At 45.3% G+C, this 26,584-nt stretch overlaps 1 protein-coding gene across 5 annotated transcripts in view; it reads left to right on the top strand.

The window, feature by feature from the left end:
• Positions 1–26,584, top strand: part of PCM1 (pericentriolar material 1) — a 2,166,942-nt gene that overhangs the window by 703,519 nt on the left and 1,436,839 nt on the right. For all 5 annotated transcript variants that reach the window (XM_069631563.1, XM_069631561.1, XM_069631564.1 and 2 more), the window contains one exon: positions 18,824–18,964. In XM_069631563.1, the coding sequence (XP_069487664.1) occupies positions 18,824–18,964 (141 nt within the window). The remainder of the gene's footprint in view (positions 1–18,823; positions 18,965–26,584) is intronic.

Here is a 26,584-nt window from a genome sequence, read left to right as displayed (position 1 = left end):
AAACTCTTCCTGAACAGTGTTTCTGGGCTCAGAAAACACCTGTTTTTCATTTGAAATTCGTCGAGTGAATCCTCTCTTCACACAATGTCAGAGGAACCTACTACCAAGAAACCTTCCCTTTTCAGGGACTGTGTAAGATGCAAAAAGAAGCTGGTCTACATGAAAGACCCTCATGAGCAGTGCATTTACTTTCTCTATCCACATGACATTCACAAATGTGTTATTTGCAAGACCTTTTCTAATAAAACTCTCCAGGACAGACCTAGAAGAATCCTTCTACATTTGGAATCTAGAGGACTCTCTTCTAATGAAGAATCGGCTCAGACAGCTCCTGTACTGTCTATGAAGCCTTCAGAGAGGCAAACGTCAAAGATTGTGTCTGAGTTCATTTTAACTCCTGAAAATTATTCTACCTTCATTTTATCCTCCTCCTCATCCTGGAAAGGAAGAGGAGAGATTACATAGGCTTGATCCTAGGCGTGTACTGACATTTTACATCTCCAGGATGTCTAAGATAAGACACAATAATCAACTTTTTGTAGGTTACACGGGCCACAAGTTGGGTATGGTAATTCCGAAACAAACCTGGTCAAAATGGATTATTTTGGGAATAACTGAATGCTACAGATTAGCAGGAAAGGATCCCCTGGAGGCGTCTTGGTGCTCTTTCAACCACGGGTATAGCTACCTCCTCTGCATTAGAGGGGTGTCCCTATTAGGGATATTTGTGCTGCAGCCACATGGTCATCCATGTACACCTTTACCAAACGCCATAATGTGGACTCTTCCTCAAGCCGGAAAGGTTCATTTGGAAAGGCAGTGCTACATTCTGTGCACACAGACCTATGAAGGAACTCCTAAATTATTCTGAAAATTCTGACCTCCTCCAGGAATACTGCTTTTGGGAGTTTATCATAAGATGAAGAATACGTGGGAAGACGCAATCCATTCGAAGAACAAGTTACTTACTTATGATAACATTCTTTCGACTGGATGTTTCTCCCATGTATTCAAACTTATACAAGGGGAGACAAGAGGGCCAATTTACGGAAATAGGGACTCAGCCCCACAGAAGTCAATAGACAATCAAAAACTCAAGAAGCCAAGTGTCCCTCAACACTCTCCGTGGGTTTAGACAACTCGGTCCATGAACCAAATGGGTACTGAGTCTATATTTTGTCATGAGCATAAACATTTATTAAGAACAATCAAAGTTAAGCAATACAATTAATAATACATGGCATCACTGACATAAAAACACTTCTACAGTACGTTACACATGTCTAAAAAAAAAAAAAAAAAAAAAAATTAAACAACCGTAGTGTACACAGTGAAATACTATAAAAACAACCCTTCGTATACAAATCTAACAAACAATAGTGCAATATTAGAACCATAAAGTACAAAGATTAAGTGCAAAAAAAGCAATGGTTAGCAGAACCAGGCGGCTCCTCTGCTCAGGAATGTCCCGCTGAACCTAAAAAGGTTTCAAGGATATAACTACCCCTTATCTGCTTCAAGGGGTGGAAACACAACTCAATATTTTTGTAAAGGACACTGCTCTTTTTACAGTGCACCTAAACCCAACATGTTTCGTTCATCTAATATTGGAGAACGATTAGTGCCATGAACTTCTTCAGGAGAACCAACTGCATTTTTGTCAATCACAAAAACAAAGTGTCTTCCTATGCTGTTATCCAGGCAAAATTGTTAATACGAAAATATGTAAAGTGGTAGTCCAAACCTAAGGAGGAGAAAGAGGACAAAAAAGAAAGTAGCGGTCAGCACATAGCCTCTAACTACCAGCTACTACACCTACGGGGTACTAGAATCCACACACGCCAGGCTTACCGTGTCAAAAGGTGTACTAGGTTTCCTTTACACAATTCAGTTCGGGCGTCTTCCAGTTAGACATAATATCCGAGGAGAGAAAAAATGAAACAGTAAGAGTCATGCTCAAACTACAACAAGCACCTGTACGTCATGCTTAAATCCTGTCATCTACATACAAAACACTCAAAACGTAAATCTGGTACTTCACGTCATCTACTCTTTCTGTCTGCTATTATGTCCTCGAGAAACGGGCGTGTGGTTTCACAGAAGCCACGAGTAAAAAGTGTATCACATGGCTCTGAACGGACCTCCGTTATCCACCGTAAGGCAAGGCTCTAATGTGACATGGCTATGAACACGTATCGTGGGGTCAACTCCAACACAAATGTGAATGAATTACCTTCTGTCATCGAAATATGAAGTGAGGCAGAATCGCAACTCTGACCGTCCAATGTTCGTGGTTCAGAGAACTCAAGGAAAATAGGCAGCTGTGCGCCAAGTGCGGCCGCGTTCGTCTCTGTGTGGTTACGTAGTTCAAACAGTAGCATGCAAACCTACAGACACGGACTACGTTGTGAAACTGATATACCTTCCCACTCTACAAAACTGGTCAGACCTGTCTACACCACCAGACTACAATCACGCGCCAGAACTTACTGAGGTACCACTTTCTTTTCTCGAGTCGGCTGTATTCGAATCCATTCCGTGTTTAACTGGAAGTGGTTACCTCTTGCTTCAACGGTAGGGAAATACTGTCTCAGGAGGCTCACGTGAGACAAGTCACGTGTGCAGTCTGTCGGAGCGTGGAAGACCAGCCCGTCCAAAACACTAGGAACCAGTGCACGTACTCTGTCAAAGTTTGTGACAACGCCAATCTCTTCTGAATTCAAAAGCCGCCATTAGTGAAATTTGGGGGATTCACAGAAGTGGTCTCACTCACAATCGATGCCCAATCTCCACTCAGCACACTTTTGTGTGTAACTGTGTGGTTCAGCATGGCTCAAGTATGTTGAATTGTCCGTCCTGTGCTACACAGTACCAAGGTGAAGGTACTAAAACACAATCTCTCTGTTCGTAGTTGTTCTGGTTTTGTACTCCAATAGTGCTTCCCGGTTGTTGTGAGTGGACCTCTTGAAGGCTCTCGTCAATATTTTTTTTGGGTACCGTCTAGTCCGTAATTTGGAACTCAACAACTCAGCTTCCAATAAAAGTGTGGTTCTATGTGCTATTACGTTTTAGCCTTAAGAACTGACCAAAAGGTAGGTTTTCGCATGTGTCGTGGGTGACGGCTGTCAAAGCGAAGTAACGCGCTCCTATCAGCCGGTTTATGGTAAGGTCTTATTTTCAGAACGGTTTTTCATAAAGGAGCAGGAAGGTCTCATTATGTACCTTGGGCGTTAATGGATAAAAAAGAATTTGTTAAAAGCATTGCCTCCGCTTGGGGGGTGGGGGGAGTGGATATATTCCTTTGAGAAAAACACTGCAGGGGTCCCATTGGCTATAGGGGATGTGGGGGATGTTAAGAGCTTGCTAGTGTCTGCTGTGGGTGACCAAGCAGACGGAGTGTGAGTGAAAGCAGGGTTTCCAGGAGTGACACTGGATTGTGATCGCCATGACAGGTCATCCTTTAATAACGTCACGGCCCAATTGTGGGATGCACTGTGGAAACCCCCCTGACACCCCTGATTTACACTCTGTGATGCAATACACAATGGGGGACGAGGAAGAGGCTGCGCAGTACATTCTTCGGGTGCAGGACATGTGGAGAGCAGAGACGGGCAAAATTGCTGGGATAGAAGCCAAGGGTTGGGCTGAAATACACAGTATCATTGTACACCACTGTAGGAAGATCAAAGAAAGAGAAAAAGAAATGGCACAGAGAAGATTGGCAGACAAAACAAAACTTATACAGAATAAATTGGTGAGGGTTGCAGCGGTAACAGCCGCCCTACCCTCTGAGAGGCAGGGCGGCGGGAAGGAGGGCTCAGTAGCTTTATAGGCAAGGATGCCAGCAACATGGTCCGCAAACGGACAGGAGCAATGGGCTGGAGAGGAGCAGTATGAGGGGCCCCAATGGCAGGGAAGGACTGGAAGAGGATGAGGTGGGGACAGAGAGGAGGGTACGAAGGACAAGGGCTTCGAGTAGGGGGACAAGGCGCATGTTGGATCTGTGGGAGTTGGGGACATTTTTCAAGGGAATGTCGCACTTGACCTATGGGGTACTACCAAAATACACAACGATTTGGCAGTGAGGAGCAGTTAGGTCACCCCCACCCAGGCAGCCCGTTTGGACTGCCCATTGGAGGTTATGGACCACGGGAGCAATATGACAATTACCAACAAGGGCCTCAAATATCGCAGCAAGGACCCCAAGCACCACAGCAGGGCATACAACAAAGATTGGTACCCCAAAGTACAATGGGGAACACACACAGAAATACTTTAGCCACTACAGCGAATGGCACACAGCACCGTTTCACGGAACAGCCATGATTGGGGGAAGTGTTTTCTCCTTTCCCGGTACAAATACCCACCCAGATTAGAACAGCCCACAGAGAGCATTTACGTGTCCAGGGATTCTCGGGGGCAATTTTAAAGTTTCCCTACACTAAAGATTTGGATATAACAGTAGGAGGAAAAACTGTGCGAGCACCCCTACTATAACCCCAAGACTCGCTGATACATCTACTAGGAGGGACCTCCTTAGTAAGCTCAATATGACCATTTCTTTTACCGAAAGAGGTGTGGTATGCTTGACTCCGGGAGTATGCCTGCTCAGGGCAATGCTAATGATTAACACCATAACAAATGAAGTAGCGGTGAGGGGGTGTCCACAAATGCAGACATGTTTGTCTAAGGAATACAGGTCCTTGTAACGCTCACCTGATTCCCACGGAGGCGCGGGTCTTGGCAGGAAGGTGTCCGTAACACGAAACGTGATGTGCAGGATTCGGTTGGCTTCTGGGGTCGAACCTCTCCGCACTGTGTGTCGAACTCGAAGGGTGAGGTTTCTGCAGGTGAAATAATATGGGGATTAAAGGTCTGGGTTGTTGAATGTCCCTATCTCTCTCCTCCCAGCTTGTCTGTTGAACCCCCCTCCCAGGTCAACTTGCTCACCTTAGATAGGTGAATGCTGGGCTCTCCATCTGCTTCTAGTGCAGGGTGCCGTTGCCAGTTCCTTCACTGGTGAAACGTTAGCCTCTTGACTTCAGAGGATGAGTACCGTCGTTGTCTGCACGACCGGTACGTTTCTGGACACCTTTAGTCTTTATAGTCTTTTATGCGTGGCAGTGAAGCGCCTGGAATTGAGTAAGTATGGCAAGCGCTCTTACTGTCTCTTTCTTTGTCTTTGCAGGCGACGATGCAGAAAGAAGAAATCCGGAATCCACCACGTGCCGGTGAGTGCTGTTGTCTATGCAGGTGAAGATGCAGCGTGAAGAATCCGGAATGCACAGCGTGCCGGTAAGTAAAATAATGCTGTTTGTCTTTGTGCAGATGCAGCGTGAAGAATCCGGAATGCACGGCGTGCCGGTAAGTAAAATAGTGCTGTTTGTCTTTGCAGGCGAAGGTGCAGCGCGAGACACGGCCGCTGCCGATGGATCAGGTAAGCAAACACTGTGTGTGAAAGTTCGTTCTGCTAACCTGTTGTTTCTGATCTTTTGCAGGTGCTGATGTTGCTCGGGTACCGGAATGGTGAGTATAATACTTGCAGGTTCAGGATCTAAAGAAGAAAAGCTGGATCAGACTCGGTGAGCGTTCTGCTGCAGGTGCAGAATAACGCGAAGCACGTTTCATCAATCGGGTGTGGTTTAAATAGCCTTGGAGTGATGAGGCGTCTCCTTCCACGGCCCCGCCTAGGTAAGAAAAGAGTTCCTGCTTCCTGAAGAGTTCCAGTGGAGTGGTGCTGCCCCACCCAGGTAAGAAAAGTAGTCCCAGTTCACCGAGGACTTTTAAGAGTCTGGCAAGTCAGCAGCATGGTCTGCCGCAGGTAAGTCCACCCAAGCATCTTCACACCAATGATGAGCCCGGCGCTTCCAGTGCCGGGACCGAGGCTTCTGATGAGCCTGGTGCCACCGGCGCCAGGACAAGGTCCAAAAGGTCCCTGTGGGGACCGGCTGGTGCCTAGGATCAGGGTTAGGGGCCTGCTTCCAAGGACGTTGGGCTGATCCTGGCTCCTTGGAAGCAGTGATCATGACAGTCCTAGCTAGAGTGGTGTCAGAAATAAAACAAAAAGAATGGAGAGAGTTTGTTTTTCGCCCAGTTGCTGGCCCAAAGATTGTGCCAGGTACGGTCATCTCTTTAGACCTACAGGCGGTGTAAGTAGCGGCTAAGTGTATTGTGGCAATATGACTGGACACGCGTGGATGTGTATGAAGAACAGTTTTATGCATAGACCCAAATGTAGCGCTGCGCGATTTAACTATTGAGGAGCTGTTCACGGACAATGATGGGGAGATTATAATGGAAATTTGCATGCCGTGTGACACAATGATTCAAAACAGATGAGTGACTAACCCCCACATGGCCATTGTCAATGCACCACCATCAATTTTTGATGAAGATATGAAACGGTACCACTAAGCTTATGGATCACAGTAACACCAGTAAAGATAAAACTCAAACCAGGTGCAGTACTACCCCGGGTCAAAAAGTACCCCCTGTCCATGGAAGCAGAAGGAATAAAAAAAATAATACATGCACTACTGCAGCAAGGTATCATTGTACCATAAAACTTGCCTTGCAATATGTCAATTTATCCGATTAAAAACACGAGGGGCAGGGCTTGGAGGATGATACAGAAGGAGTTCCCCCTTGTCCCAAACCCTGCATCCATCTTGTGCAGTATTCCAAAAGTAGCCACTTGCTTCACAGTGGTAGACTTGAAAAATGCTTTTTCTCGGTACCACTTGACCCCAGTTCCCAATATCTGACAGCATTTACCTTGGGGGGGGGGGAAAGATACAAACATTGCAGATTGCCCAAGGGATATTGTGAAAGCCCAAGTATTTTCAACAGAATTTTGCATGAAGATCTTGGCAACATTTATGTCAAAAGCACAGTAATTCAATACGTAGACTACCTTTTGATTTGCCGTGAAAGTGAAGAACAGTGTAGAGCTGACTCTATAAAATTGTTGAATTTATTGGCACACAAGGGATACAAAGTGGACAAAGGAAAGCTGCAGTACTGTCTAGCGTAAGTACTGTATCTAGGACAGTTAATATCAAAGGATGGTAAACAAATAATTACAGACAGAGCAGCAGCCATATGTACAACACTAATGCCCAAAACAGTAAAGGACATGCAAAAGTTTCTGGGCATATGTAATTACTGCCCTGCATGGATACTTGATTATGCAGCCTAGACACGTCCCCTACTACAGGTACTCAGAGGCACAAAAGGAGAGCACAGTAATAAAATGGACACAAGATATGATCACAGCATTTTACAACATGAAAGACCTTATTTCAGCAGTAGCCGTTCTGTCGACCCCAGACTATGATCAAGAGTTCTACCTTTTTCACACTGTAATGGTGCACTCATGACAGCCGTGCTAACACAGAAAACATCATTAGGTCACAAGCCATTGGCCTACTACAGAGGCACTCTCAATTCAGTGATGCAAGGACATTTCGCGTGCGAACAGGCTCTCGCAGCAGCCGCCTTTGCAATTGAAAAAAGCACCACCATAGTGATGGGGTGATCAGTGACACTATTTGTTGAACACTCTTTGTTTGCAATACTTGATCGAACAAAATCCACACTTACCACAGAGTGGGCTACAGCATACACAATAATAATTTCAAGCTCAAACATACACGTTGGAATGTTGTAAAACTGTGAACCCTGAGCCATGTACAGTGGAGGACATGCAAACACATGACTGTGCCACCTCGGAGGGGGAGGGTGATGACATTCCCAAAGCAAGTGTGAACGCTCAAGGAGAAGCTGAAGTGTACTTTGTAGATGGGTCAGCATCCATTGACGCAGAGACGGGGGAGAAGCATGTAGGTGCAGTAGTAGTGAGGTTGAAAGGGGAAGAATATGAAATCCTAGTGCAAAAATAACCCCCCTCATACTACTCAGCCCAAGCAGGTGAATTGATATCACTAATTGAAGCATTACACACAGCAAAAGGATGCGCGGTAACGATATACTCAGACTTGGCATACGTGACAGCCACGGTAAATGCCGGATTGTCACGTTGGCGGAGGAGAGGTTTCAGAAGGGCAGATGGATCCCCAGTACAACAAGCGCAGTTATTAAATGATCTGATAGAAGCATTAGCTGAGCCCTCAGTGATTGCTTTGGTAAAATGTCAGGCCTAGACCATTAATAATGAGGTTGTCTCATTAGGAAACGAAGCAGCAGACACTGCTGCGAAGAAGGCAGCATACTTTCAAGCTGTAGAATGCATACTTAACATCATCATACAGGAAGAGAAAGGAGGATACAATTTGTTGCCCATTGCACAGATAATTGAGCTACAAAAACATGCACCAAATGAGGAGCAAGAAATATGGGTGAGAAGGGGTTGCAAACAATCCCAACGGACCTCCTCTGGCGTCAAGAAATAACAGGGAAAGTAGTAATGCCTATAGAGTTATTACACATAGCATTCCAACAGCTCCACTTCCCGGCACACACCTCCAAGCAACACATAGCAGCGGATATTCACGAAGAATGGTTTGTCCCAAATCTCCAGGAACACTTGACAAAAATGACAGTGCATCACTTTCCAATCGTACAACTCTGGGATGACACTTAGAACTCTGCGAGGAACACTCCCTCGCCCCGTCGGACCTTTCCAGGAGTTGCACATAGATTACGCAGACATGGGAGAGAGGTGCAACGGGTCAAAGTACCGTATAGTTAGTGTCATTTTTCTTGCTGGATTGAAGCAGGTCCTTGTGCACACACAGATGCTAAATGTGCTGCGAAATTCTTTGTGAGAGGTGTTCCGAAGGTGGGGCATTTGTGATGTGATACGGTCCGATAATGGGACCCATTCAAAGAATTAACATCCCTGTTAAGGGTAAAACACAAATTGTGTTAGAGTTACCACCTGGAAGTGAACGGAGTGGTCGAGAAAATAAATGGCATCCTCAAAAGCAGACTGTCCAAATTGTGTCACACCCTGAAAAAGAATTGGGTGTATTGCCTGCCCCTATCCCTATTTCAGTTGAGAACGCAGCCAAGCAAGGACCATCATTTGTCCCTGCACAAAATGGTGACGGGGAGACGCATTCAAACACCACTGTCCCCAGTAAGAAGAGCATCTGATGCTCACAGAGCCGCCACAGTACTGGGGGACGAGTTTAAGGAATATCTGACACAACTCAAAAGAGCAGTGAGAAGTATAGCCAAACAGATAGCACCTCCATTCACACGGGAGGGAGAAACCGACACCAGCACGCCAACGACACAGTCCCATTTCTCAGTTAATGCCCAGAGAGTGTTTGTATGTGCGCAGCTTTGTGCGGAGATGGAACTCTCCAAGATTTCATGGTCCTTATGAAGTGCACACCTTCTGCTGTAAAAGTTAAGGGCCTGAAAACATGGATACACTTCTCTGATGTGAGGAAAGCACACAGTAGCACAGTGCCCGAAAGGAAACAGCCACAAGAGCAAGTAATGGCTGTACCATGATAAGAGAATGCTAACAGAATGGGCATAGATGTGAATACAAGTAACAGAAAAAGCATGTAAAGATGACTCCAGTGTATACATTCTTAAGTACATAAAGTTGAACAGTGATTTGATACGTAAATATCTCTCCATCTCTCTCTCTCCCTTTTTCTTTCTCTCACTCCCTACTTCCCTTTGCTATTTTGCTTAAAAAGAAAAGTTATGTTTTTTACTGGTATGTGTATTGTATTGTATTGTATTGCCCTCTCCCTCTTCAGGTTCAAATTTGGCGGAAACGAGGGCCCTCAATGACAACGCCACATATATAGATGGCAGTAGGGGAAATGTTAGGGCTACTAGAGCTTATTCATAGGAGTGCAGGCTTCATTTTGTTGAAATAGTGTTTTCGATAATGTTGTTGTGCCTGGGAATGTATTGGAGCTTATCTTTTATTTTGGAGGGCATTAAAGAGGGGGGGGTGGGGTAAAACTGGTACAGGAGGGAACAAGCATCACCTGGAATAGGTTTAGAGTATTCTGGGTCCAGAATGCCACTGCTTCTCAATCTCACCTCTCTACACAAATATTGTACTGTCAAAGCCCCACTATTTACATATTGTGCAATGAATTATGATGGCAATGCTTTGAATAAGTACAAAGTTGACAGCTCACTTTTTGATGCATCAGTACCGCCACATGTGTACATGCAAGCAACCGATAAACTTACCTCAAATGGCGAGTACATGCACTTTATGTCCCATACCTCAACTTCATAAATGTATTCTATGCCAAAGTCTTGGTAGAACCCTATTGAACATAAAGATGAAACATGGTTAGGAATTTTTCCCATACAGTATCAAAGGTTAATGAAGTTGCACAATGATCTAGGGGGGAATAGAAGACGGAAAAGGGGGGGCGGAATGTAAAAGATATGATGCTTATCATGGCCTGGGATAAGATGCAGTAGAAGACACCAGCCACCCTGACCAGTCCATTAAATGGTATTCTCATGAGTGCCAAGGCTTAAACAGGCAACGAGCGTAAGTTTTTAAATCTGCTCTTTAATACCGCACGCATCTGGAATGCCCGAGGTCCTAATACCCCAGGAAACGCCTTTGGCGGATGCCCAGTGTCTGGATCATCAAGCACTTTGTAGAATTCGAAGTACCTTCCAGACACACACAAAAACTGTACAGTTGCTGCAAAATGAGAATCTTTCATAGCAAGCCTCAAGGAGTAATTTGTTATAAATGGAACAATGTTTGCAGAGAGTAGGTGGCAAGAGGAAACAGTAACGTGCAAAGCAGAACCACTGCGGGGACTGTCGGAGGAAAAATTTCAATGGGTCGAAAAAACGCACTACAACTTGGTCTCAGCACATTGCCAAACTGACATGCGTAACAGCTCTTGAAAAACCCATCAAGATCCAGCGAGAAGTACAATATGAACTTTGCTTTCACGGAGAAGGAAAAGTGCCTATGGGATCAAACAAACACTGCAACAAAACACTCATCCTCCCTGACATGAAGAAAAGCACAGCAGCCTTAATGGACACTTAGTGGGTATGCAGCGAACACGCGTACCTGCACCTCCCACCGTCTTGGAGAGGTACCTGCGCCCTGGCCACACTGCCTTCGGCCCTGATGGTGATGGGACAGAAACTTGTGCAAGTTGGGAACCTATTGAATATATCAAAGAATATGAAATATTCAGATTTTTCTGTGGCATAAGGATCTGTGTGTGAATTATTGACACGTTTTTTGACCTTAGAGGAATCATATTAGGACCCACTTATACAGATATACTTGTGTTGCTTTTTTACTTTTGTATTTGTTTTATGTGATATGATCATTTTTTATGATTGTTTTTATTAAGAATTCCACTATGTGATTAATAAAATGTAAAGTATATGTTAATGAAAAAAGATGGAATGGTATTGAATGCCAGTTAGCATATCCATTTAGACAGGCACTTGTGAATTATTAAACTTCTTTTTGTATAATATAAGCACTTCTCCATGGAGTAAGAGGTTGTGAACCCCCTACTGTGGATTAAGCTGATTTGAGAATGCTGATTTCAGAGAGCCGTGTCCAAGAAAACGTCTCCGGAACCCCAGTGAACAACCGAAGAACCACCCACATACGACATCTTGTCTGAGGATAAACTGCAGGACAGAGTATCCTGCAAAAGGAGGGCATCGAACTACATTTCCAGCAAATACTCAGAACTTTTGACACAAATACCGGACCAATACAAACTCTTTAATACAGCAGAGACATTTTTTGCATCACTTGTACCAAGCATCCAGGTGCGAGCCAAGGCGAAATGGCTCCAGATAGCAAGGTGGGAGCTGATCGAATTGGCAAATGACACTGAAGAAGGGTTCAACATCATCAAAGTCGTACTTCGAGCCCTGCGGTTACATCCTGGACCACCTCACAGCAATTGACCGCAGTGTTTGCCGAAAAGTTTGGAGTGCGTGTTGCACATTCATACCTTCTGCCGACGCGGACAATGGGACCCTATCACACAAAATAACTGCAGTGCACAACCTCGGAGAAAGGATGAAGAAAGAAGGTGGGATATAACCAAGCGACTGGTTAGACACCATTTTTGACTGGATCAATTCCTGGTTTGGAACTGCTATGAAAATACTCGTCCGTTATAGTATCTTTGTTGCTGAATCTTTGTGTGTCAGGTAGGCGTTCGATGTTGTGCAAAATCCATGCCTAATAGTGCAATGATGATGGTGATAATGGGCAGCCCAGTAAAGGTGCAGACAATAAAAGACTCACAAATACAAACAGGAGATAATCCAGAACCCAAATTTCCCATTACAGCAGTGTATCGCAACACAGGGGACAGGGTGGATAACATGTACCACACAACCATCAAGGAGCCCCGGGAGCTATAATGGTACAAGGTGTGGGTGGACCTGGATGGGGATAGATATATATATCTCTATATCGTGTACTCCTGATGAGTATGCCAGACGAGGTCAGAGTTTAAGAGGTGTATGCAGAGCTTGGATGCCCATAAAAGGAACCCCCGCTTGGGATAAGGCGGAACACTACAGGAGTGTTAATAGTAATAAAAATGAGTTTCTTTAGATGTAACGAAAGGGGGGGAATGTAAGGGAGGAAGGGTTGTTTTGCGCCCCCCCTATACATTCAGCACAAGAGAGACCTCCTGCTCATGCAATAGTGGGGAGACGTCCTCCTTGCCCTTCCCTAGCTACAGCGGAAGAGGGGCTACTGCAAGACATTGGACTCTGTTTTGTGCACCTCCAGACTCCATTTGTGGACTAGGCTTCATCCTGATGGCTGAGAAGCCTTCCCTCCTCTTGGCAGCATTGCGCACAGCGAACACTGACAGCACCCACCTCCTCCCGTGTCTGTGCCGCTCAAGCTCATTTCTCACGGATGTCCTGGCACGAATTGTTACAAGTGTCTTTTTTTCCTTCCTCTCTGAGCTCACTGCCCTGTGTACGACCGGGACGAATGTCGACTTGTGGCCCATCTGTCTCCACAAACCTGCTCCTCTCACCTCCACCTTTGGAAGTTATTGCCTGTACAACCTTTTGCCCTTCCATTCTTCCTTTGATATAACAGAAGTGTGACCCTCCACCCCCGCCCCCCGACCAACCTAGAGTGCCCCCAATATAACTGGCTTCATGTCATCATAAATTCCATCTAAAACCAACACCTATCAATCCTTTCCCTCAAGCTATGGGGCACCATGGCAAATACATCCTAGATCCAGCCCTCTGATAAAGCTCCTGGACGGCAAGACCCTCGTACCCGTCACTTCTACCAAGGCCTGAGGCGGGAATGTGTAAATAAGAATCTACAATTTATAGGCATCCCCGCATTCTAGTATATGGTTTGTTTTGCATTATTTACTGCATGTCAGGAGATAGTGTGTAGCTTAGTTAGACAGAACATTCTCCTCTCGTGGACCTGACCCGACCTTCACCTCGCAAGGACAAGCCCGGCTGGCCCACGTGATGTCTACTGGACCTGCAAGCTGCCAGCCAATCCTGTGGAGCCGGTTCCTACACTTCTATACTGTACCCATGTCTTTCACCAATCCCAATGTGACTTGTACCTACAGTGGAACGTCACTAATGACGTTTCTAAAGCTTATAATGTACTGTTTTTGTATCGTTCGGCAGAGCGCTCTCGAGGCAGCAGAGTTCTCTGTATGCTGATTTTCTATAAACTGTTTTACTCGCAACCTTTCTCTTGGTCTCATTCCCAGTTTATAATTGTATTTTTGGGGAATGACCACCTTCACTTGCTTACCCTGCTCTGCTCCATATAGGGCTGAAACATTCTTTGAGTTAATACTCGTCTTTGAGTTGCTTGTAGACCGTCTTGAAAGTAGTATATAGGCTTACTCACCTTCAATAGCTGCTGCTCTTCTAAACTTGTAACCATGGGTTGTACTTCCCTAAATTGCTTTGATGCTATTCTAAAATAGTTTCATAAAGTTCTTTCTTACCTTAGAAACTGTATTATACACTTCTTAAAAGTATACTGGGTATAAATAGCTATTAGGTAGCGAATAGTTATGTACCAATAGGCCAATTACTTACCTGGACATGCGTTGTGTCTTAAAGTGTAATAGGGTTTTGCGTTCCCTGATTTGCATAGTGCATTCTAAAATAGTTATTGTGTATTCATACTTATCATAGAACTTTTTAATTTTAACCATGGATTGAGCTAGACCTTTTTTCCCCCTCCCTCGTGTGTTTGTACCTGATTAGGATTTTGTGTTTTCCTTGTTTTTGGAATCTGACAAACTCCATAGGCATCTGCTTTTTGTATGGTGACAGACAGCACCTTCAGTGCAGCGTTACTGAGAAATACTTTAGATTTCTCTTAAGGTTTAAATAATTTTTCTCGTGTGAACTACAGTTCCCAAGAATAGTAAAGTGAAATTGACTTTACTTAACTTTTCTCTTTTTAGGTCCAGCACAAACCATTTTATGTGGCGTGCTTGGGGGGGGGGGGGGGGGGGGGGGGGGTTACCTATTAGCCCCTTATCCTACGTTCTCATGTAACATTTTTTGTTACCCTCACTACTCTAAATGGCTGGTGGCAGTGGTTTACTTTTTCCTACCATTGTGCTTTTATACCGCAGGCTGAACACTCAGCTGCAGCACAGCACCCATGGGTGACCAGTTTGTCAAAATGGCCCCTGTCGTCTTTTCTGCCATTTTCTGTTTGTGAGGTCTTTCTTGTGTTTTACTCTGTGCGTTGACCGGTTTGAGCCCTTTGTTTGTTTTGCCTTTGGTGGGCTTAAGCTCTGAAGCTTGCCCCTGGCTCCAGTGTGTCTGGAAGTACATGATGTGAAGGGCGGGGTGTCCCGAAACTTCCCTGTCCTTTGTCTCTATAAATGCCTGAATACAGCTAGTCCAGATTGGCTGGCTGTCCTTTCAGAACAGCCACCCTGCTATGTGATTGACATCGTAGGCTGTGCATGAATAGAAGAAGCCTTCTTAAAACACAAGGATTTTGGGACTATAGGCAGAGTCCACCACTGGGAGAACCATCCGATGAAACCGTGAACGAAGCTTGCTGCAACCTCCTGGACCTTCGAATTGCCCAGTGAACCCTTGCTGCTGTGCTGAACTCCTTTTTCACCTCAACAGAGAAACTCTGGACGGAACGACTTCTCCCCTTGGGTTAGTGGGATCCACTAACCCCGAGACGAACTCCACTGGACCACCATCCACGACTTGCTCGCCGCTTTGTTACTTTGGAAAGCCAATGTCTGGGGTAGAGTGTCTGTAGTCGAGTGCAACGTCTGCTGGGGAACAAGTCCGGCTAGAAGCTCCAGGAGTCTCCCAAGGACCATCCAGAAGCAGGACCTCCAGATCCAGAGTCCCCTCACCAGAGTACAGGACCGAGAGAACGAAGAGAGTCCAACCGGGGTCCAAGATCCACAACTGGACTTTACTCTCATACAACCCTCTGGGCGGTGGGGTGGTGGTTAGAAATAGCTATGTAAACTCAGAGCCCCTACCCTGATTTCTTCAGCAACCACTTCAGGGTTTCCTCAATCCGTTGGACACACTTAGTTCTAGGCTTTGTCTGGTCATGGAAAGTCCTGGAGCTCGGGGTACAGAGGTCACTTTCGGATTTGAGTCCAGATAGTCTGTTGTTGCAGGCTGCGGTTATGTGTTTCTGAGGACTGGAGAGCTGGATGATCTTGGCAGAAAAGGATGACCTCCATGAAGAAGGTGGGTTGCAGCAATGGTTACTGTGATAAGGCGACTTCAGGCGCAAGCCTTGCGACAGGAACAAAGGAGCTTGTCCTGCATGTCTTTCGGTCAGGAAGGATGAATCTGCAAGAGCAGGTTTCTTGTTAGACAATCTGATGGTCCAGAATGTTCAAAGAATGCACTTGGAGTAGCAACAGCTGAAGTGAGGTATCCCAAGAGAGCTTTTGTCGACCAGGTGGTCCAGGGATACTTCTGGAGGTTCAGCTTGCTTGTATCCTAGAGCAGGGTTCGAAGTTTTTCCCACCAGTCCAGGGGTCAAAGCACCAACTAGAGCCACGGGTCTTGGCTCCAACAATGATCTGTCGATTGGATCCAGGAGCCCTCATTTTATCCAGGAGTTGGACTGGAATCACCCCCAGCACCACCAGTGGTAAGATTCTAAACCTTTCAAACAAACAGTGTGAGAGAAACCTGAAGGTGTCTAACCCGCTAGTCCCAGCGTATCTGTCATCCTGGTGGCCAGGACACGGCCATCGCTATTGGATCCAGTTCCTGGGGGTGGACCAGTGCGGTAGGATCACCTGAATGGGAGGTTTTCGAGGAATGCAAGTGGGACACCGAAGGGTATGGCACGTTTCCCCTTCCTTATGACACCTTTGCCCATCCTGCCCAGTAGGATACTTAGAAACTTTACCACCCCCCTTTTTTCCAACACAAACATTTTCTCACACCTTGAGCGACAACGGACTAATACCAGAGCTGTTTACTTGACATGTGCCAACACAACGGGCAGGCAGAGTCAGGCAATTGCCCACAATTACACACACCTGACTGCCCTTTCCCTTCCCCACTGGGATAAAAGGCGGAGCACAGGAGCACACTTTGAGCAAGGCCGGGGCGCACGAGGAAGCAGCAATTCCAGGACAGCAGTTCAAACGGAGGAGAAAGGTGGCGAGACCTGAAAGTACATCAAGGAGTGAGTTGCCCTTGCCCTTTTCAACCCAGAACCGCAAAGCCTCCGACTGATGAAACATAAGACCCAGAGAATCGTAGCTGGCAAGGGGTATGACGGATGTCAGCGGTACATGGAACCCTCCCGCACTGATAGCCAGGGCGGGGAGACGCGGTTGCCATTGTGGTACCATCCTGGACGCCCGCTGCAAAGTAAACGCCAACTAATTCAGCACAGCTGGTGAGTCGGAAGAACCTGCTAGTGGGCAGGACTGCGTTAGACTCAAGGATGTAGTTTCCACATTAAGAAGATTAGGAGACCGAAGTATTTTGTGAACGAACTTGGTACCAGAGCTCGGGTGGTCCGGCGCCACGTGGGCGGATTATTAGGAGGTCTCTGACAGATACCCCTCTCCTGAACGAAGAGACTGTTGAACAAAAAGGGTAAAGAAACTACAAGTACCAAGAGGCCTTAGGGAAGGCCGACATGAGGTGTCAAAGCGGTCATACACCGGTCAAGCAAAACCCTATGTACAATCGAAGGTCCTTGACAGGTTGCAGAAGTATTGACGATAATAGAATTCTGAGCCAGCCTGAGGGAATTGTGAAACTGGCGTTTGCACCCGGCTTAGGGGAATGCCGTGTGAACTGTGATATTATGAAACACGCACTTGCCACAGAATAACAGTGACCCAGCGAGACGTGATAGCCCTTCGCAAGGCTATGTTTAAATTGGCAAGTGCTTTGAGATGCTAACGCTGAAAAAAGGTTTGGAGCCCGGCTGAGGGGGATCCTAGGGTGAAGAGTAATCACCCGACGTGAAGGTTACCAGAAGGAACTTTTGTTTTGTTGTTTTGGCATATCGGGTCCTCTGAAGCAAGAGACTTGGGCACAGAAGGCCCTGATCTAGAGAAAAGGAACTGTAAGCTTGTGCCAGAGAAGCCCAAGAGTGTGCTCTGCTCAAGAGTCCCGCCTTGTCCTGTGCTAAAAACGTGGGGTAGGGAGGACACGGCCATAACATCCTGATTTATCCTTTTGTGAACACTTCTTTCTTTTCTTGTGAAAATTATCCCACATTATGTTGTAGCATGGCAGTAAGGATTGGCTATAGGTTTTTTATTTGACTGAACTCTACTAGGACTTTATAATTATTATTTGATGGTCGTAGCTTGCTCCCATCTGAGATTTAGGTTTAGATTAGGCGTTTATCTCACCCGTTTACATTTTAATATACACATTTGAACTGCGATCACGTGTCTGTCTTGCTTTGATACCATGCCTTCCTTACAAGAGGCTGTCCCAGGGTCCAAAATTGAGATCCACTGAGCAGTAGTTAAAACCAGCTGCTGGGTTTCGGCATCAGCCTTTAGGCAGGAGCCACCGCAGGGGGAACCAGGCGCTAACAGAGATGTTCCTTTAACTTTTTGTCCATTTTTTATGAACCATTGTGTTTGAATGTATATTGGATGCGCTCTGATTCTTCTTTATTAACATTCTCAAAGTTCATGTCACATTTCCATGTTTGAAAGGCACCAGTGGGCTCCAGCAGACAAAAGTAGCTCCTGGTAGCTGTTGGTTTCAAGCTAACCAGGCTCTGCTATGCTAGAACCACGAGCTAAATAGCTCCCAGCTCCCCTCAATTTCAAACCATGTTGTCCAATCATGGACAGCCTCTGGCCAATACATTTGCCCAGCAAAAGAGTCTGGCTCTGAGGTGGATCCAGCCACAAACCGTCACTTTTGCAATTCTGGACCCGAGAGGGAGGGGGAAGGAGGCCAAAGTACAAAATGGGCAAAGGACAGGCAAACATCTTCTGGCTTGGCCGTTTTATAGTATATGGTTTTTTATGACATTGTGGTAAAATGCAAAAGTGCACAAGTAAAAAAAGTAAGATATGCGACTGTTAAATGATGCCAGCCCAAATGCTGGTTTCCATGTGAAGTACAGCGCTCGGCTGATCTCGAGCTATTTCGGCGATTTCAACAATAAAATAAATAAGATTAGGCCAGAACTAGTTGTAGGAAATTAAATCTGCCAGCAACATGCCCACATTTATCCACCACTCCTTCATGCAAGAACTGCTCCCATTTGTTCTTGGCAAATAACTGTTTAATGATGTAATATGTTGGTAGCTGCATGTTAAGTTTTGGTTTCCGGTATTAATTATTATTTTTTTATCAGTTATCAACATCTAGCACTAGGAATGTTCAAGCATCAAGACAAGTGCCTGTTGCTTCTTCAACTCCAGCTGACAATGCAGACAGTGAAATTATTCTACAAACCATGCCAGATCCAGAAGATTCTGAAGCGGTTGATACAGAGGTACAGCACTCTTTGACTTAGTGAGGAATGCATTTTTCAATCCTTTGATCCTCAAGTCTTATTATATATGTCTTATTTTAAGAAGTGTATCTTTATGCAACTGTTGGGGAGATGTTCAAAATGTCCTCTGTTGAGGGCTTAGGAAGACCAACATGTTATACCGGACTGTGTGGTAACTATAAGAGCAGACTAGGGTTCACTCTTGGGAGGTGAAGTGGGTTGTGGTCTTGCAGGTACATCTACACATGCACAAAATAAGGCCACACAGTATATTCCCTGAATACACCCATTGCTCCAGATAAGATTTTGAAGTGAGAGTATTTTGCTCCCTATTTTTTTTAAGTTGGCAGTACACTTATTTGGGAGTAAAAAGGTAAGCTTTATTCCCAGAGGGAGTATTTGATAAGCGTGTAAAAATAGTTTGTAACTGTAAAATAGAAATGTTTTGTAATGAATATTTCTTTGCACAAAGGTATCCATGCACTTTGAAAAGATGGTTTTACTTCTTCGATCAGGCAGTTATAATAGAAGTTTCTTCCTGTGACACTGGTCTAAACGTATTCTTGGAGCTGTGTGGATACAAGCAGGCAACAGCCTCCTATATGTCCTTCCCTATTTTTGTTGGTTTTATTCTTTGGTAGTATTTGCCTATTTCTAGGTAGTACAAGCGTCTGATACACATCTTATCCGTAGATCTAGATATACCCTATTTATACAACTCTACTTAAGATAGATCTACAAATGTGTAAGTTCTCATAAAATCAGCAAGTAAATTGTCTCTCAAAAGGCAAACTAAGGATCCAAACTAGTGTGCATCACAATTTCACAGGTTGGTAACACTTTTTTCTTCAAAGGTTTAGACAGTTAAAATGTTTTTGTCTGAGTTTAGTGTACTTTTGGGACCTTTTTAGGGTCTCCTAAACATTTAGCTACTGGTTTTAATCATACTCCTATGTCCTATCCCCTTTCCTCCATACTGACAGGATATCATCCCACGGGACACCGCAATAAAAACATTCCCTTTAATTTAATGCACACAGGGTGTGGCAGGCATGCCTCCCCACATGCCTCACTCACCAATCCTTTTTACTGCATGATAGAATTGGACGCCTTGCACCTGCTGTGACAAACTATTTTTATTGTTGCTACTTTCCAGTTTTTCTTTTTGTTCCATGCTAGCCTTTCTCACCGTAATATCCCCACCTATGCCAGTGATAATCTGTTTTCTTTCCTGCGCCTGTTGTGGCAGGATATTCTCTGACCGAGGTGTTTGGGGCCCTCACACCATTGGGATTCCTTTTCGACCTGAGTAGCGCTCGGTTCCCGGGCATTGCAATGCCAGTTGAGTCGCTGGCAACACCTCTTTGGTCCACCCTACTCCATGCTGAATCAAAGACTTTGATGAGGCACGAGAGGTCAGATCTTCATGCCCCATGCAGGTAAGTGAGTGCTATTCTTTTTAGGTTCCCCCGCCCAGGCAATTCCTTCCCATGGACCGTTTTGGGCAGGAGGGTTCAGTCTGGTCCTTCAAGACCTACGGGGGGTGGGCCGGAGGCTGTAAAGGCTATTACTGACCCACTGGTCAAGGGCTCTTCGGGGGTCTGTCGGCAGTCACTGACCTCCGGGTTGATGGCTCTACAGGGCCTGGCACCAGCCGGCTGCCTGAGGAGGCAATAGTTAATGGTGGCATCACCACCGAAAGCTCGGCTGTACCTTCTGGATGACTGAGACTCCCCAAGCACAATCCCATTGGTCACCGGAGACCTTTACCTCTGCTGTAAATAATCCTTGTGTCCCTACCAGAGCATTCCATGTGCTCAGCCCTAAAATGGCTCTGCCAAGGCCACTCTTTGAAATCTAAAATGGCGGACTCCAAGAAAATGGCAGTCTCTTAGCGGGAAAAATCTAGGGGCACGGAACACTCTTCGTCAACTCTTATAAATAGGCCACCCTAATTATAGTGACCAGGGGAACTCGGAGGTTAGCCAACACCCAATCAAGGTAGTAGCAATAGAGAACAGTCAAGGCTATTCTCAGTATTGTGAGGTGGGTCAGGTGTCCATAAGGAGTCAACACAATGAAGCACACTAATTCAATTAGACAGGAATGTACAAAAATAGTTTTGTAAAAAATGTATTTACAGCCATAAAAATAACTTTTATAAAAGCTCATATGTACGATTTACGTCCGGCCTACTTAAATAATGCATTACAATGCAATAATGTTCCCACAACCCTCATATACCAATAGGAATACACTCAATACCCTGGTGTCATTATCCCAGCACAGAAATCCAGATCCCATTCAGAAATACTTCAGAGGCAGGGAACTTAATTTCTATCATTGGGTCAACAGTGGCTTTAACAGTGGCTTCAAGCCTGGCGCAAGAGGCATTTGCCTCACTCTTAGCATTGTACCCATAGGCTCATTACACTTACATTATCGTCCCTATCTTCAACATGGCCGCAGCTAATCCCATAAGGTAACTCGCAGTGCATTCTACACCTGTAACAGAGGGAGCTACTTAAGCCCCGCCTCCGTCGAAGCTCTCGATTCGCCTCTTCTCAGCTGACAGCGGGTAACGCTTCCAGCGATCTCCTGACAGAACCTGTCAACAGAAGAAAACTAGTCAAAGATATTAGTTCCACAGCCAAATCAACAGAATAGCAGAAAAACAGGATTTTCTTCAGTCCGCAGTAATATTGGAAGTCTCTGCATGTTCTGTCGCAAGCTCCGCAGCAGCATTTCTTCTCTCAACAGCGTTTGTCTGCATTTTACACGCAGTTCCCCGCATCGTCCGAAGCTATTTTCTTCCACAGTTTCTCCAAAGACCTGCAAAACAAAGGTATTTAATGAAGAACTTGTTAAAAGAAAAGAAGTGTTTCATATGTGCTTACCTGAAGTCTCAGCAAGGCTTTTCTTCACATATTTTGTGCGTGTTTCTGAAGGCAGTTATTACTGTTTTTTTGACGAACTGATGTAAGCTAATTTTTCCTTTAAAAACCAGTATAGCTGCAGCCTCCCTTGTTGGGGAACCACAAACCTGCAAAGGATAAAAGGAAATTCAAGCAAGAGAGATCTCTCCAACGTAGGGACCATTTCTAATTGAATGAACTATAAATAATTATTATTCTTACCAAGAGACTTTCCGTTGATACTTTAAAAGAAGTTTTGGACGCTATACAGATAAAAGGCTTTCGACACCATTACCCCCTCAGAATAAGTCACCTACACAACGCGCCCCTGTGGAATACAGGATGGAGAGCTCCACAAAACAAAAGCACAGGTGAGAAGGGAGGGTCATTTTCAAGGTACGCTGCATCACAGTTATCAGTTTGTGAACGGGGATTACAATAGTGGTTTTGTTATAATTGTTGTTTCCACAGAACTAGTGCCCAGACCACAGGTCCTCAGCTGAAAAGGCATTACGCTCCTGCGGAGACTTAAGGTAAGCGTTACACCAGGTTCCTAGCTCCCAACAGTTGGTTAATCTGCACAACTAGATAGCAGCCAACATCTCTGTCCTCTTTAGGATCCATTTCCCGTTGACCACTACCCAGCAGCCAATTAGCCATAATAAAAATCACACTCTTGTTTTCCCTCTCCTGGTTGAGGTCCTCTAGACTTTTGATATTGATCCAGTGCTTTGTGAAGTGATAAGAGGGATGTGATTACCCGTCATGTAAATCTCCCAGATATCCAATCCTCTTATATCTGTCCCATTAGTGATTCCAACCGCTCTCATAGCATCACTCCTAGTTTTTTCAAATTTAGGACAATGTGTTGGCAGATGTTTAGCTGATTCTAGAGCACACTGCCGTCAGAGTCTCCAAATACAGCTGATCTTAGTGTTGCCACATCTTGCACCCAATACATCTAATGTGCAGACCAGATTGAATTTAACTCTCATGTACTCTGTTTACAAGTAAGAATTCAGGAACGCTTTCTTGTACATAGGCATGCCTTTGTTTGCAGAGCTTTCTATTAATCATGAATTGAGGATTTGCTGGCAAGATTAACCAAATTCTGGAGTCTGTCTGCGTGATATATACCTTCCTTTAGCACCCTTTTTAATGTGACCTCAATAATCCTAGGGAGATCAAGGTTCAGACTATGGCTCAAAAAATGTACCTCCTGGACAATGCCTGTAATAGTAGTTCTAATGCAGAGTTGTTTGAACTTGCCAGCTCCCATAAGCAACAGTTTCAAGAAAGTGTTCTTCTGAAATAACCATTTTCCAACAGTATCTTACTCTTTTGTACTGTAAGCAAGCTTCGATCTAATTAGTGCAGAATTCATGTGTGAGAAATTCAATAGGTAAACTCTTCGGTAAGTCCTGTGTCCCCAAGATTTGTCTAGCTCCCTGGGTTACAAATTCTTTTACAAAAACCGGGAACAAGGCATGGGAGTGGAGTTGTCATTTTAGCAAAAAACACAATGTTTTGAATTCCCTATAAAATGTGCAGGCTGTGAGGTCTTACTATTAAAGTTCTCTCCTATTGCTAATAGCTCCGTAAACATTGTCTCGAATTACCGCCCCCACAAATATCCTAGAATTCAATGAGGAATTAGTTCATCTTCTAGCTCCTTTATAATAAACCCAACAGTGCCACCATCCTGCTTAGTGATCTAAACCGTTCGTTATAAAATGACCTTGACAAAGAACCTTCTGACTTAGAAAGACACCTTAAATATGACTTTTACAACACATAATACTGAGGCCACCCATTCAGGAGGAAACATCCTAGATTGGGGTTGCATCTAGAAACATCTGTATTGAAACCACTGATACCCAGGCATGTATCTGGTCTCAGACCACTTCTTTGTGAAGTGCTCCATCCAGCTTTCTGGTAAAGTAGAGAGGACAAAACACCCACCTTAAAAATATATTTCAAATGGATTGTGTCCTCCCACGTATTCCTCATCTTGGATAATTTGTATCTTCAGCTTTGCTGCTTAGAAAATAAAATGTTTCCACCAGAGGGCGCTGTGCTCGAGGTCGCGTCCCAAGACTGGCTTTAAAAAGTGGCTGAAATGTGGGATGAAGATGTCAATCACCGACCCCCATCGAGTTTGCCTCTGGTGCTTGGGACTGGACCATCGGGTTGATGAGAGCGGTTCCTGTCAGGCAATGGCCAACAAAGCTCTCAAGGAACGAAGAGGTAAATTGGCGGTGGGGGAGGAATCCTTGAAGTCTTCTTCGAGAAGAAACAAAGACTGGGCTGAGTCGCGTGATTAATTGCGACACAAATCGAAGAAATCGAGGTCGAGGAGTCGGTCTAGGAAATCTTTAAAAAAAAAAATGTAAGAAAAGGCGTCACCGATCTCACTCTTCTTCGTCTGATACAGGGGTTATCACCTGCCCTTTAAAGCTTGATTCCCCTAGAAAGTGGGAGGCTTTCAGAGCCTCGATGATGAGAATCTTTGAGAACGCGGCCCAGACCCCCTCGAAAAAAATCTCGTGAAGACCATGCCCCAGCTCATTGTAAAAGTGACGGAGGGAGGTCAATGACCAAACGGTTTAAATCTGACGAAAAATCGTTGAGGGTGTCTTCGATGGAAACCTCTCCCACACCTGCCTACCAGTGCATAAACTGGAGTCAACACCCGACAAAATGGTGCTAAGTGCCCAACAGCCATTAAAGTCGATGTCAAAGGTTTCTTCGACACCTCTGTCGAAGGCCTACTCAACGGCAGTATCAAAGGCAAATGTATCATCCTGAGCCTAGACAGGATTTTTTCAAGTCTGGGACTTCCATTTTTGAAGAGCATTCCTCTGAAGAGGACATTTCCTCTTCTGGTGTTAGATTTGGGGCAAAGGATGTTCCTGAGCAATTGATCCCCACTCTAAAATGGCTGACTTATATGAGTGTCTACAGACAGTAAGTGATCTGGACACGTCTCCTGAGTTGGATTTTGAAAGACCTGACCCTGCTGATCATGCATACTTTGAACATAGGAGACTTATGAACAAGGTGACAGAATTCATGGGGTGGAACAGAAATTCCCCAATTTACCAGCAGGGTGACATGACGGACATTCTCTGTGAAGGTCCTCAAAAGGATCCGGACCTTCCTTTCCACATAGCTCTTCAAAAGAAAGTGATGGCTGCATGGGAAGCCCCTGAGTCGGGACCTGCGGTCAATGGAAAATTCACGAGCAAATACAGGCCCTCTTCTTCTGATCCTGAATACCTAACAAAACATCAGTCACCTGAAAGTTTAGTGGTCCAGGAAGCCACATCCACTAGGTATTCGGCATACCCTACAATTCCCCCAGATATGGATGACAAAAAGATTGATACATGGTCTCGCAAGAGTTTCTCTTCGGGAAGCATGGCATTAAAATATACAAATGTGACTTGCACCCTTACAAGATTCATATACACCCTGTGGGATTGTATGGCGGCGGCGGCTGAACACATTCCTTATGGCGAGGAGCGAAAAGGTTTTCTTGTGATTTGTGAAAGATGGAAAGGAGGCTATGGGAGGAATGCCTACAATCAGGACTGGACACTGCAGACGGCATCAGCAGGTCCATGGCATCTAGTACAGTGCTACGCAGATTTACGTGGCTGAGAAAGTCTGGCTTCGCACCGGATGTGCAGACCACGCTACTTAATATGCCACACTCCTACCCAGGCTCATCTTCCTGGAGGTGTCGTCCCTTTCGATTCTACTCCTCATTTGGGAGAGGGAAGGGGCAGGCTTGTCAAAGAGGACAGCAAAGAAAATGGCCTTGTGGTGGAAGAGGAAAGAGTGCTACATCATCCCCAAGAGCGGCAACTGTCCCCTCAGCTGCTTCTGCAGCTGCTTCAAAGCCACCCTGAGGTCTTGACCTACAAGACACCGGTGGCAGGCAGGATCTCTCAGCATCTGAATGAATGGCGGGGCATTGCTTCAGATGCTTGGGCACTGGAAACAGTAGGTCAAGGTTACTGCCTTCCATTCCTAAAAAGGCCTCGGGACCATCCACCGGGATACAACTGTCAAAATTCCAGATCCGCTCCTGTCGCAGGAGATTTTAACCCTGCTAGAGAAAGGTGCAATAGAACATGTAGCGGAGAGGAACAAGGGTTGGTATTCCCCATACGTTCTCATATCAAAAAAGGACTGAGGATTGAGACCCATCTTGGAGAAACTTGAACAAGTTCCTCGAAGGACAAGTTCAAGATGGTCACACTCTCTGATCCTTCAGGCTCTTCAACACCAAGACTGGTTGGTATCCTTGGACCTTCAGGATGCTTACTTTCATGTGCCAATCCATCTCAAGCACAGGAAGTACCTGAGGTTCGCGATTGGCAATTCTCACTATCCGTTTCCAGTTTTGCCATTCGGGTTGACCTCCGCCTGGAGGGTTTTCACCAAGCTGATGGCGGTAGTGGCAGCGAGTCTCAGGAGAGGGGGGGATTCATGTCTACCCTTACATGGACGATACGTTAATAAGGGCACGTTCACCCGAACAAGCCCAGGAACTTCTGAGCATGACCTGCCACTTGTTACACAGACTGGGCTTCTCCCTCAATTACAAGAAGTCAAATATGATACCATTCCAAAGACTTCAATTTATCGGAGCAGTTCTGGATACTTCCTCGGGAAAAGCCTCGCCTCCCGAGGTGAG

Source organism: Ambystoma mexicanum, chromosome 6q (genome assembly GCF_040938575.1).
Source record: "Ambystoma mexicanum isolate Mex_15411 chromosome 6q, UKY_AmexF1_1, whole genome shotgun sequence".
NCBI lineage: Eukaryota > Metazoa > Chordata > Amphibia > Caudata > Ambystomatidae > Ambystoma > Ambystoma mexicanum.
The sequence above is the reverse complement of the archived record's forward strand: the minus strand, read 5'-3'. Positions and strand labels throughout refer to the sequence as shown.